We start from the raw sequence: 14,090 nt of genomic DNA on the forward strand, positions 1-14,090 counted from the left end.
AACCCAAACCCCATCAGATTTTCAATTTCATTTCTCCCCTTTTCAAGAACACTAAATTTTCCTCTTTTTTTTTTTTTTTTTTTTTTTTTTTTTTTTTTTTTTNAAATTGGATTCTAAAAGTTACCCACTTCTTATCTATCATTCATTTTAGTTTTTTTTTTTTTCTGGATTAATAAAAATATTCATAAATTTTTAATTTTTTTAAAAATATTTTCACAGTTAGTTTTAAATGGAAATGACGAGTATTTTTTTTTAAATTAAAAAGTAATTTTAATATTAATAATGTTCATGAAATTTTGAAGGTGGGATTAATACTTTTTAACTTTATAAAAAAAAAATTCTTTAATATATGGATGAAACCAATTTATTCTCGTCTCCACTTTTAAATATTATTTTTTAAAGTTTATGAGTATTTTTTTTAGATATAATACAAATATTTTTTTAATAAGGATATTTTTGAAATTTTTAAAAAGTATAAGGGTATTAATGGAACTTTTCAAACCGTTTTGAAAGTTTAAATAATTTTATTTTAAACTTTTTAACAGTTTAGGGTATTTTGAAACAAAGTATTAGTGAGTGGTTTCTATCCAAAACTAACTGTTATTTTTTAATTTTTTTTAATTAAAAGATAAATTAAAACTTTTAAAGTGGAAGGATATTTTTAATTAATTTAGTCTTATTTATTTATTATTAATATTTTAATACTTTTTCTAAAGGGTAATTATTGAGTTTGAAAAATCATTTAAATATTACATTTTTTTAAGATTAAACTAACGACACAAAAATAAAATTTTAGTAAGATATGTTATTAATGATTATTTAAATTATTTGAGAAAAAAAAAGGCATTTTAATGCTTGGAAAATTTTCTTATTAAAGTTTATCGAAGTCAATCTCCCGTCTCATCAAACGAAGTTATTAAAAGAATATATTTGTCTAGATACTTCTTTACGGCAATCTTTCAGAAATGGTCGATTCGAGTATAGATTAATAGATAAGACGTCTATTTCAAAAATCGACAGTTCGATCTTGAATTAAAAAGACAAAAGAATCATTCTTCGAGGCTTTTTGTTCGTGTTTTTTACGTTTTATAGTTCAATTACAAATTTAGTCTTCGAGCTTCCAAATTCGTATCAAATAAATTATCTTTTTTAAAAAACGTTTAATGGGTCCTTTGATTTCAATATGAAATTTTACGCCTTCGATTTTATGTTTAATAAATTTATGAAATTTTGTGTCACATAGTTAGTCGACCCATTCAGATAAGTCAGACTATTATTTATGTTATTTTTTTATATTTTTAAATAAAATTTACACGTTTGAGTCATTCAAATAGTATTAATCAAATTATCTTACAGAGTAATTCGAATTACTTAAGCGAATTTTGTTTAATCTAACTAACCCTATTTATTATGATTTAAAAATAAATAAATAAATAACAATATAATTTGGTCAACTGCCCAGCTGTTTTTAATAATCAAAACTTCCTTATTTAATTCAAAAATTTGTCTTTATTTTCTTAAAAGGTTATATTTCTTTTATCCTTAAAATATTCTTTACACTCTCACAAATAAAATATTTTTCAATTCAATTTTTTTCCTCCTATTTAATTTTAATATTAAATTTACACCTCAAATTAATATCTTAATTGATTTAGGGGTATATATATATATATAAAATATTAATTTTTTAGTGAATAATATAAATTTTCAATATAATTTAAAAAATATAAAAACGTAATTTTTAAAAATTCAAATATTAATATTACAGCATAGAGTCCCTGTTCTCGACTGCATTTAACGAACAAGGAAAAATCTCTCTCTACTCCCTCCTCATTCTCCACTTAAACCGAGATTTTCTATTCTATTCGAGGTAGGTTCTCGTGTAGCTCCATCCCTAACCCTAACCCTAGATTAAATGAACATCTCTAATTATTAAATAGTTCGGTTTAGATATAATGATTTTGCTAAACTCGTTCATAATCATTTATTTATTTATTATTATTATTTATTGGCAATTTCTTTTAAACCTCTCAAAATCTATTTGAGGGGCCAAAGGATCCATGAGTGTGGCATTTTCGTAATAAAAATAAACTTTTTTTTTTTAAAAAAAAATATATTATATATTCTTTTTGTGTATCAGACAAATTGTTATTTATGTCAGATGCCCTTTCATTTTCAATCTTTATACATCGTGCCCGTTTATTTTAAGATGTCCACGTGTTTCATTTTCATTGGACACAGTTGGACCTATGATCCCCATTTTTTCTCCTTTTTAATCAAAATTAATGAAAAATGAGAATAAATATATTTTTAAAAAAAATTAAAGTGTAATTAAAGGGAAAAAATTCAGGGGACTTTTTTTGTACATTTATTAAAAAAATAAACTTTATATTAAGAAATTTATTTATTATTTCTTAACAGTTAGAAAATTTATCCAACTTTAATTTTTTTTCCTTTATTTAAACATTTAATTCTATACAATAATTTCCCTAATTTCCCTAATTTTATATCTCTTATTTTAATGTAAATTTCCAATTTAGAAAATAATTTTTAAAATAGCTTATAATAATAATTATGTTTTTTTTAAAGATAAGTAAAAAATATATATATATTTTTATTTTTATTTTTCCAAAAAAAAAAAAGTGAGATTTTGTACTTTTTAATTTAATAGTTGAAATTTCCATTCTTCTAATTTATTTATATATATATATATATTGAATGATTGAGAAAGGCAATAGAAAATTATTTTTTATTAATTTATTATTATTTAAATTAGTTAATAAAGAAATTGGTAGGAAGGTGAGTGGGAAGTGGTAACAAACAAAAAAAACATTAGGTGTTTCTTGTAGAATTAGTTGGCAAATTGATTGGAATATCATATTATTAGGGTTAGGGTTAGGGTTAGGGTTAGGGTTAGGGTTGGAGTTCTACCTTTACTTTTATCCTTTAAATCTTCGGATGAACTGTTTTGTTTCATTCGCCATGTGTCACAGTCGTACATTTTCAATCGTGTGGTGCTGTGATCTTGATACGCTTACGACCAGCCTTGAGGGAAACCCAAGCCCCATATGCATTTTCGCCTGTCTTTGTGGATTCGTTGAACCATAGATGAGGTTTGTCTTCGCCAATCGAACATAAGTTTTTTTTGTAGAATCCAAGCTTGTATGGCCACACACGCTGGCTGTGCGTGCATGTTTTCATTCTTTTGTGACCCAATTGACTTGCCTTTACACTAAGCCAAGTCATTCGGCTCGACCTTGCCTCTATTCAGGGCTAAGGTCACTCAATGCAACGACGTATCTCAACATCATTTAGGTTTGTAATTAACATGGTCCATATGTTTTGACGCCAACCTAAGTCGTAGGGTGTCGTTGGCCATCGTAGCTCGCTTGGTCATGTCCATCAAGAATGGGCTCTCGTGTCGTACATAATATCGAGACATCCCAAACACCCATCCATCCGAGTTTTATCAAGGATGGGATCCTTCTGTGTTCGTACCATATCATTTACGAATTTCATATCGATAGTGGGTGTACGATCCAATCTTCGATATATGGGCTGGGGTGCAATGTCGGCACACCATGCAGTTTGACACTGTACTTGAAAAATCCATTTCAAAGGAAGTCGTCAAGAACTCGTCTTCCAACACTCGCCCTCACTTTGGCACAATATGTGCCACAGGGTAGTTCGCTTAGGCCATAAGGTCCAAGGGTGGTAGATAATTGACATCATGCCTCCTCCTAAGGTACGTTTTGAGGCATTTCCAAACTGACAGGTCTAGACAAGATTTTGCAAACGATCATACGGTGTCGTGGAGCGTTTGTCCCATGTCCGATTGACACCAAATTTCGCACACTTTCATATTTCATACGAACGGACTTAACTCCAAAACCGCATACCCAAATTTCCTTAAAACCCCTAACTTTCGAGATTAAGGTCTGGGGCCCTACTCAGCCCTTCAACAACCCTATCTTTGACACTTTTGTCTATTCGTTATATTGGATGATGCACCATCCTCCTCGGTCGCATCATGACACTCGTATATCTTGGCCCTCGATTGGACAAATGAACTCCACTTGAGGGTCGCCGCTTTGCTCATCTCGACGTGGAAGTCACACCCTACTCTCTTCATAGTATCGTTATGACACAAAGCACCAACCCCATTCACTTGCTTAGGTACGTAGAAATCACAACCTACTCTCTTCATAGTATGATCATGTCACAAAGCACCAACCCCATTCACTTGCTTATCGTAGAAACTTTCAATATATAGTGTCTCACAACTAATCTAATGAGGTTGAAACACGAGAATGCCTTTCTTTTATTAGAAGCTCAAATTCTCAACCGTCATACTAAAAAAAAAAAAAAAAGGAAACATCGAATTGAATGATGATTGTAATGATGCAATAATACATTGATTAATAGGACAAATGAAATGGAGTTGTAGATATATTATCTTGATAATGACAATGCTTTTGTGATTCCATTATAAATTGTAATGACAACGATGATTTTTTTCATTAATCCACTATATTAATTGCCAATTAAGAACAATCTTATACAACTTTATTCAGAATCAATGCACATGAATTAGGTTGATGATTAAGTTCTTTATCACTTTCTCATCAATACTATCAACTTAAAATTACAATTTTTTTGTAAAGGAAATTCTTATAATAATATTTTGGGATCTCGACGAGACTAACACATAAATCGTTAATAGTTCTAAACATTAAGCCATTTAAAACCTTAAAGAAAATCTTACCTTAACTTCCACGAGTTTTGAAATGATGTCATGACAGATCTTCACCTAGTTTGACTCTACGAATTGATTGCCCAATCTCCACTAGCCCGACAACAATTGAACAAAATTTCCTTCAAACACTTCATCAACCGAATGCTTCAAGTTTAAACTTTGAGAAGCCATAACTTTGAGCTCGCATCAAAAGATCTTAACTTTTAGTGTTCTCAAAACTTGAAATGATTTAAATTTCAAACTTGAGAGTGTTTGAGGATTGTTGGGAGGGAGTCCCACATTGGCTAATTTAGGGAATGATCATGAGTTTATAATAAAGAATACATTTCCATTAGAATAAAACCTTTTGGAGAAACCCAAAACAAAATCATGAGAGCTTATGTTCAAAGGGTTCCTCGTTGAACGACCGAATGAGAGAAGAGATGGATAAGAATGTTTTTGTTAAAGAGATGATTTGAGTTTTGAAGAGGTCAAAAAAGCCAAGTTTGAAAAAATGAGGTCAGACAAATGTTTGGAAAGGAGCAAAGAGACAGAGCATTTATTCAGATACCCAATGGGCATGGGAACATGTGTTTCTTCCTCTTACTTTTTTTGTTCACTGTTTGTTGTTCATATTCTTCTGTCAGCCAAACACACCCTACTTTAACAACTTTTTCCCTCTCTTTCCACCAAAGTTTGAAGAAATAAACCAAAAAAACAAATAAAGCACGGTCGAGATTAACGAAACATTTCCTATAAGAGTATTGAAATTTCTCCCTAATAGACATTTAAAATCTTGAAGAGAAGTCCGAAAGAAAAAATCCAAAGAGGACAATATCTGCCAATGGTGGGCTTAAGCCATTACAAATAGTATCAGAGCCACACACTGGCGGTGTGCCAGCGAGGACGATAAACTACATATCAAATTTCAATAAAGAAATCTTTGAGCTTAACGATAAACTACAAGTTTGCTTTTAGAAACATGGATAGGAAAGTCTGCATAAAGAACAACCCGTTGCGTTGTAACTTGCAATGTCATTGTAACCACCCAAACTCACTGCTAACAGATATTGTCCACTTTTACCCGTTACGCATTACAATCGGTCTCACGGTTTTAGAGGTGTTTTAAAACCTTGAGGGAAAGCCTTTGAAGGGAAAATCCAAAGAGGACAATATCTACTAGTAGTTGGTTAACGCGCTGTTATAAATGGTATCAGAGCTAGACACCGGGCAACATTCTTTCTAGGTTCCCAAAGGGAGTGAATTGTGAGATCTCACATTTTTTTATAGTAGACACATTTTAAAACATTGGGAGAAAACTCGAAAGAGAAAGCCAATAGAGACAATATTTGAACACTCTGTGGTCTGCAACCACCATATCTTTCTGCAGTTCATTACCATAATGTTCAACCCTACACGTGAATCCCTCACCACCCATTTGTTTTTTACTCTCTCTCTCTCTCTAATCTCCCCCTAAGGTCCCAAGAGAAACGGACATAATCTTATCTGTCCCAGAATCAGAACACACTTTACAGCCACTGTAAGACAAAATAAATGAAACCAAAAACAACTTTTTACAAGAAATAGTTTTCTAATGAAAAACTACAGCAACTTTGTCTGAACTCATTCTTCAGAAACTAATCATGTTATGTTTCATTTAGTCTTCTCTACAAACACAACACAGAACTCAAAGTGATTCAGAAGCTTTAATCATAAAAGGGATGAGATGAACCTTGTTTGGCAGATGATGTGGTGAGATTATATCTACAGAATGTGCAAAGCACAAGACCTGAGTGAAAAAGAGCTTCAGATATTGTTGTTATGATCATTCATCATAAGAAACATGGAAGCTGGTGGTGCAGCCTGACGCCTCGGCGTCCTCAGCCCCACAGCAGTCGTAGAATTTGGCTGCATAAGGCGGGTCGTTGGGTCCCAATTCATAGTACCTTGAATCAATCAACTGAAAATATCAGACTGCCAAATCAAGAGAGCAGATTCAAATAGGAAAAAAGAAGATCATTCATTCAACGCTTGTTACAGTGTAATTCCTTATCAATATCAATGCAGTTTTTTTTATAAAAAAAAATACAGAGAATATATATGTGTGCCCAAGTATTTTGACTTCAACAACATATGTAGCTGCGAGATTTAAATCTCTAGACCAAAACATACGATTTAATCAGCTGAAGGATGTTTAAATTGAAAATACATGCATAAATATGATTTCGAACTTGCACGATCTGCCAACCAGAAGAGAAAGAAGAGACGAGGAGTAAAAGACAAACTAGGACAGAAGTGTCACTTGTGGACGCATCCCACACCACTCCAGTCCACTACTACATCAAATATTTTTTTCGGGGGACCTTTCAATCTCTAATGTACCCGCATCTTTAATCATTTTTTTTATTCCTGAGACTAAACAAAACTCGAGACATAGTTAGGCTAGCAAGTTAAACCGGAGCATCGGATGCACAGCCCCACACTTCGTCTGTCTCGTCAAGGGAACCCAAACACTTCCCTTGCACAGTTTCCGGTAGAGACGGGAAAATTAGAGTGGGGGCAAAAGTGAGATGGCCGGTAACCTAGCTACAGACTCCCATGTGATTTAGAATGAGTATCCACGTACTCAAGACTACAGAGACTTTATTCTACCGGGAATAGTCCGAGAACAAAGTACGGGCAAAGTAGGAATTTCCTTGCCTTGTCATGAGCAACAATCAATTGACCTGGCTTAACCCCTTTATAAACTGGAATGGATCATAAAATTGATACGTTCTTAATTTTAATCAAGCCAGACAGACACACAGACAAACAAAAAAGAACCCAAATGAAAGGGCATTGAGACAATTTTCCAAAACTTGAGCCAGATCTAATCACATTTGTCCAAGTGCTTCTTAGTTTAATGGGTTATCAAACAGAATCATAGAGCTACTTCAACTACAATTAGTTTAATGGGTTTTTCAAACAACTTTTGACTTTTGACTAAATAGAAGTTAATTTCACACCAGACATGAACATTCAGGTGACATAATATCCATCATTCCATCNCCGTCAAGGGAACCCAAACACTTCCCTTGCACAGTTTCCGGTAGAGACGGGAAAATTAGAGTGGGGGCAAAAGTGAGATGGCTGGTAACCTAGCTACAGACTCCCATGTGATTTAGAATGAGTATCCACGTACTCAGGACTACAGAGACTTTATTCTACCGGGAATAGTCCGAGAATAAAGTGCGGGCAAAGTAGGAATTTCCTTGCCTTGTCATGAGCAACAATCAATTGACCTGGCTTAACCCCTTTATAAACTGGAATGGATCATAAAATTGATACGTTCTTAATTTTAATCAAGCCAGACAGACACACAGACAAACAAAAAAGAACCCAAATGAAAGGGCATTGAGACAATTTTCCAAAACTTGAGCCAGATCTAATCACATTTGTCCAAGTGCTTCTTAGTTTAATGGGTTATCAAACAGAATCATAGAGCTACTTCAACTACAATTAGTTTAATGGGTTTTTCAAACAACTTTTGACTTTTGACTAAATAGAAGTTAATTTCACACCAGACATGAACATTCAGGTGACATAATATCCATCATTCCATCAAATTCAGTGTTATCCAATAACTCAAAACCAATGCAAGCCAATCATGTGGTGATTTCCATCACCACCACTCCGTATTGTCACAAGTATGATTAAGCTTGGTTACAGAATTTCAAAGTGTCTACCGATCACTACGTAATAACCATCTATTGGATCGCATTAACTATTAACATCACTTTGTAAAGATAAGTGGATAAAAGCATAAGTAATTTGAAACAAAAACATATAATGTAAAAGCCCCTTCCCTCTTCTTACAATGTTCCTCAACTTGTGGATGATTCGTCCAAGTGGCTCACGTTTATGGTTGTTGGCATGAGGAACTTCCCCCACTTCCGGAGCCATCCAGTTGACTTAAATATTCAATATGATACATGAAGTTGCATATATGGGAAATAAAACTTGTGCAACTGAATTCAACCATGGAAAGCAAGCGTGAATTACACAACAATAAATACAATTCTTTTTCGGCAATCAGAGGTTCTTGTAGACACCCTTGGAAATAAATTTCTTTAAGTGTTTCCTATTTCTCCAATGTCATCAAATGTTCAGTAGCAGTGCTCTTGGAGGGCAATTAGTGTAGTGAAGCTCCTTTCAATTCACTGGCTAATGTTTCATCTCCATTTTCAACCGTATTTAATGACAAAATTTTACGTTTTCTTCAAACTCGATAGAAAGTTTTTTTAGTTCCGCTTGCATAAACTTCATCATAATTTTTTAGGACAAAAACCAATTTATAAGCCTAAACTTTGAGGTTGTATCAATTAAAACTTCAAATTAATAATGGTATCAATTTAAACTCTAAACTTTCCTGTGTAAATCAATCTAGACCCTCCGTTAGTGAATGATAACTATTTCCACTAGCATTTAAAATGAACTTCGAAATCACCTAATAAAATTATTTTCTCCCAAAATTCTACCAAATTAACAAAAAAAAAAAAAAAAAAAAGACGTGATTTTTCTTGAGTAAGTCAAGAAAAATAGAGGAAGGGGAGAAAATAAAAAATTACTCATGCTAATGAAAACTACTATTATTCATTTAATTGCAACTTACTTTTCTAATACTACTTTAACTCGGGCATTTAAAGAAGTCACTTATGCACGTGTTAAAATGGTTTTAAAATGGAATCCTAACCCGGTCTAAATTAACTTACTAATGAAAGGCTAGGATTTGATTGATACAATTACTAGTTTAGGGTTTAAAGTGATACAGCCCCAACACTTTAGGGGTATGAATTGATTTTTACCACTAATTTTTTCCATTTATTTCTTTTTCTTCTTTTGAAAGATTACCATAGAGTGGGTTCACTTTAGATAAAACTAACTAGAAGATGATGCTTTTGAATATTTATCTAGTCGATCTTACCTCTGCATTCTTCTTTCCTATCTCATAAGAACATTTGGCAGGTTACGATTTTGAGGGGAGAAAGGCAGTCTACATCTTTCCTAGGGAGTGATACTTATTGCAAAATCGATGTAAATAATATTCTGCTGAGCAGGGAAACAATTCCATGTCCCCTTCCACAAAGATAGGTCATGTGACAGTGCAGGGATATCAATCTACAATGCTTTCCTGCATTGCTTGAATATTGGACTATTCTCCACGTTTGTGTTAACCGATAGGTCAACATCGAAAATTTGGATTTTATTTTGTTCAGTAGTTTGAGACAAAGAATGCAGGGAAATAATTCTACCTAATGAAGATGAGCTTAACTACAAAGCTTGATGTATAGACATGTTTGTCAAATTTTTTAAAACCTCCACGTAATGCAGGAGAGAAAATGAAGCAGACAAGTGAAAAATGCGAAGTAGAATCAGAAAATTTAAAGAGAGGAGATTTGTTTTCTTTTCATAGCCTTGAATTGGTATAAAGCCAGACGTTCTTTCTACAAGGAGCCCCTAGTATGGAATGTCAAGTGCAAGGATATTTTGTCACAAAAATAAGGTGCGGGGAAGGAAATGGAGAATCTACAAAATTCTAGATTGACCCTAAGCTAAGAAATCTTACACTTCGCAGTTTCTTCCCCAAATCATAGGTCCACAATAGAGGGGCGACCCTTCCTTGAGTTACTTAACAGAAGAACTTCCCCAATAATCAGGTACTCAATGATTATACAAAGCCAACNAATGTTTGTCAAATTTATTCAAACTTCCACGTAATGCAGGAGAAAATGAAGCAGACAAGTGAAAAATGTGAAGTAGAATCAGAAAATTTAAAGAGAGGAGATTTGTTTTCTTTTCTTAGCCTTGAATTGGTATAAAGCCAGACGTTCTTTCTACAAGGAGCCCCTAGTATGGAATGTCAAGTGCAAGGATATTTTGTCACAAAAATAAGGTGCGGGGAAGGAAATGGAGAATCTACAAAATTCTAGATTGACCCTAAGCTAAGAAATCTTACACTTCGCAGTTTCTTCCCCAAATCATAGGTCCACAATAGAGGGGCGACCCTTCCTTGAGTTACTTAACAGAAGAACTTCCCCAATAATCAGGTACTCAATGATTATACAAAGCCAACGAGAAAGATCAATAGTTGGGGAGTATTTGCTACAATCATGTGGGGAAGTAATAGCAACAAATTTAGAAAGCGAGCCCACGTGGAATCGGTAAAACAAACCCCTTCCGAGTGAGCATTTACTCAATATCGTTCAGAAGGGGTTTGCTTTACGGATTGCACCTGGCTTGCTTTCTAACATTTGTTGCAAATACTCCCCGACCATCAATATTGTAGTTGGAACCATGAGCTACTAGGAGGTTTCTGNTCAGGTACTCAAAGATTATACAAAGCAAACGAGCAAGATCAATAATTGGGGAGTATTTGCTACAATCATGTGGGGAAGTAATAGCAACAAATTTAGAAAGCGAGCCCACATGGAATCGGTAAACAAACCCCTTCCGAGTGAGCATTTACTCGATATCGTTCAGAAGGGGTTTGCTTTACAGATTGCACCTGGCTTGCTTTCTAACATTTGTTGCAAATACTCCCCGACTATCAATATTGTAGTTGGAACCATGAGCTACTAGGAGGTTTCTGGAGGGCGTTTTATATTCCCTCTGTATTATACCGCATTTTACATGGAGGAATTGCAATGACTTCAATCTTAGAAACAGCACAGAAAATTTCATGAATCCAGAAGCAGAGTTTACCATATCAACATTCAAAGATGGAAATGAAACAGTTTCTCTTATTCTTGTATCCTATGGTTTAACTGGATAAAGTGATGTTTTGCACCATTTGAAATTCTTCAGATNTTCATGAATCCAGAATTAGAGTTTACCATATCAACATTCAAACATGGAAATGAAACAGTTTCTCTTATTCTTGTATCCTATGGTTTGACTGGATAAAGTGATGTTTTGCACCATTTGAAATTCTTCAGATGTAAATGATCATGTGGTAAGCTCTTAAATTATGGAAACGAAACAACAGAAAGCAGCATTTCAGTCACACAGCCAATTGCAGATCAGCAGCTACATAAAGAATGGTTTTAGATACAAATTCAAGATTTAAAATCACATCCCTTCAATAGAGAGAGAGAGGATAAAAACATCATAATTTGTTTATTAAACTGTAACGCTCTAATGCAAACTATGGTGCAAACATATATTCTTTTATCTTGTATCATACATAACTTGAAATCATCTATCCCGTTAATCCTAGCGCCAAAAGCCAATTATTTTTTCATCTCTCTTTTTTTCTGCCAAAAGATCCAAACAATCATTACACCAAAACTAAACTTAACAATCACCAAGTACAATAACCATACTGAAACCATAAGATTCAAAAGCAAAAATGCCCGATTGTAGTTATAACCCACTGGCTTCAAAATCTCTCCCTGCCAGTAATGGCTTATTTCAACACTAAGATTCAGTTAATCACTTCAAAAAAGCAATGAGAATGACTCAAAAACTCAAGCAAGAGCAATTGAAAGGGTTCCCAAGGAGGAACGAGTATGATTCAATAGTGGATGAATGATGGGGAAGATTCTAGGTTACCTCTTCTGATCGTCATGGCGGCGACAAACGAAAAACGAAGGATGGAAACGGCATGAAGAAGATGAATTGGAGGATGGAAGATAGGACCGATTACATCTTCGGCAGAGCTTCTCCATTTCTTCAGATTTAGCCCTCTCCCTCTGTTTTTCCATTTCGATGTTACACAAATTCGATGTTCCTCAAATTTTTGTGCACAAATCAAATATAACCCATTTTTTCTTTTTTTATTAATATCTTATTAACATTTGTCACGTCATTACATGATATATTATTTTATTACACGAGTCCGTATAATTCTTAAATGCTTCTTTTTATGGAAGCATTGAATTGAAGGAGTATGAAAAAATTACGAAAGCAGACTGTGTGAAGTTGGACCAGATACAAACAATGAATCTATCTCTGCGTATGTGATATGAACCAAAAGACATCAATCATACAATATACTTCAATGAAGATGTGAAGAAAAGGTTGTCAAAATTATCAAAAGATATTTCAATTCATGACACATTGAAGTATATTATATGATTGATGTCTTTTGGGGTTCATATCAGTATGGAAGTTGTTGGTCAGCGGCCGCTCAACTGTTCGAGCGTTTTCCTTTCTCCTATTATTATAGTGGGGTGATTGGTTTCGATTCGATAAGGGTAGAATACCTAGTTGAAAGTCTGGTATAATAGGTAGCATGTGTTTTCATTTTGGCTCTCGAGCGAGAACGAGAAATAGACGATGCATTATCCTTGCTACTATGTACGTTGACCTTAACTTGACAAATTTTCAATCGGAAAAGGTAGAAAAATATTAGTATGAATTTGATATTACAAATAATTAAAATGAAAATAATAAAGTATACAAAACAATTATCTTTTTTTTAGTCCAAATTAAATTATATTGTACCATGTGAAATCAGCTATGGTTGATCATGCTAGGTTGGATGGCACGATAACTAACTTATATAAGTCATGACCTCATGTATTTATAGATGTGTATAATGAGGATTACATTGTAACAAACCATGAAATCATAGATTTAGTAACAAACCTGAAAATCATAAATTATCTTACTATGTACCAATTGCACTTTTGAAGGCAGCGGACTGGCGATTGTGTGACACTCACTTTCCAACGACAAGTGAGCTAAGCCAATTTGTTCTTGCGTCACCTACGGCCAAGCGACGTATGNAGAAAATCATAAATTATCTTACTATGTACCAATTGCACTTTTGAAGGCAGCGGACTGGTGATTGTGTGACACTCACTTTCCAACGACAAGTGAGCTAAGCCAATTTGTTCTTGCGTCACCTACGGCCAAGCGACGTATGATCGAGTCTCTAGCCTCGGTTTTAAAAGAAGGTTTTAGAAAACGAGGAGAGAGAGAGATTTTTGAAAGAGACGTTATATAAGCAAGCAAGAGAGAGACAACAACGGCTTAGCATATATAATCTTGGGTAGGGAGATCATTTCAACTATTTTCACGATTAAGTGGGAAAAATAAAAAAAGTGAAATTATTTTCACAATTTAATTCAAATTCATTTGTCGGGATCAATCCAAGTTCGGCCCAAAGTCAAAGTTGATTGTTGCAGTCTCGATGTGGATTACCATTTTAAAAATTGGGCCGACTAAGGAGTCCATCCATTTCCAGACTTTGATTTAATGATTAACTTTAAAGGTTGAAGGTAAGTTTGACCATTTGAAATCGGGTCAACCCAAACAGTATGTTAGGTCCGAGACTTGAAATTAGATCGAGTTTCGATCTTAAAAGTCATGC

At 33.8% G+C, this 14,090-nt stretch overlaps 1 protein-coding gene and 1 long non-coding RNA gene across 2 annotated transcripts; one reads left to right on the forward strand and one right to left on the reverse strand.

Annotated features, from left to right (window-relative positions):
* Positions 1-6,101: 6,101 nt before the first annotated feature.
* On the reverse strand, positions 6,102-12,509 carry LOC111777786. The gene is made up of 2 exons (XM_023657502.1): positions 12,326-12,509; positions 6,102-6,681 (listed from the first exon to the last, which is right to left on the reverse strand). Exons 1-2 carry the CDS (start codon positions 12,475-12,477, stop codon positions 6,561-6,563), a joined length of 273 nt encoding a protein of 90 aa, XP_023513270.1. The 5' UTR covers positions 12,478-12,509; the 3' UTR covers positions 6,102-6,560.
* LOC111777787 lies at positions 8,593-11,569 on the forward strand. Its single transcript, XR_002812416.1, has 3 exons — positions 8,593-10,431; positions 10,822-11,083; positions 11,357-11,569. It is a non-coding gene; the product is annotated as an uncharacterized LOC111777787 (long non-coding RNA).
* Positions 12,510-14,090: the final 1,581 nt, after the last annotated feature.

The sequence above is a fragment of the Cucurbita pepo genome, chromosome LG16 (assembly GCF_002806865.2).
Source record: "Cucurbita pepo subsp. pepo cultivar mu-cu-16 chromosome LG16, ASM280686v2, whole genome shotgun sequence".
Lineage (NCBI taxonomy): Eukaryota > Viridiplantae > Streptophyta > Magnoliopsida > Cucurbitales > Cucurbitaceae > Cucurbita > Cucurbita pepo.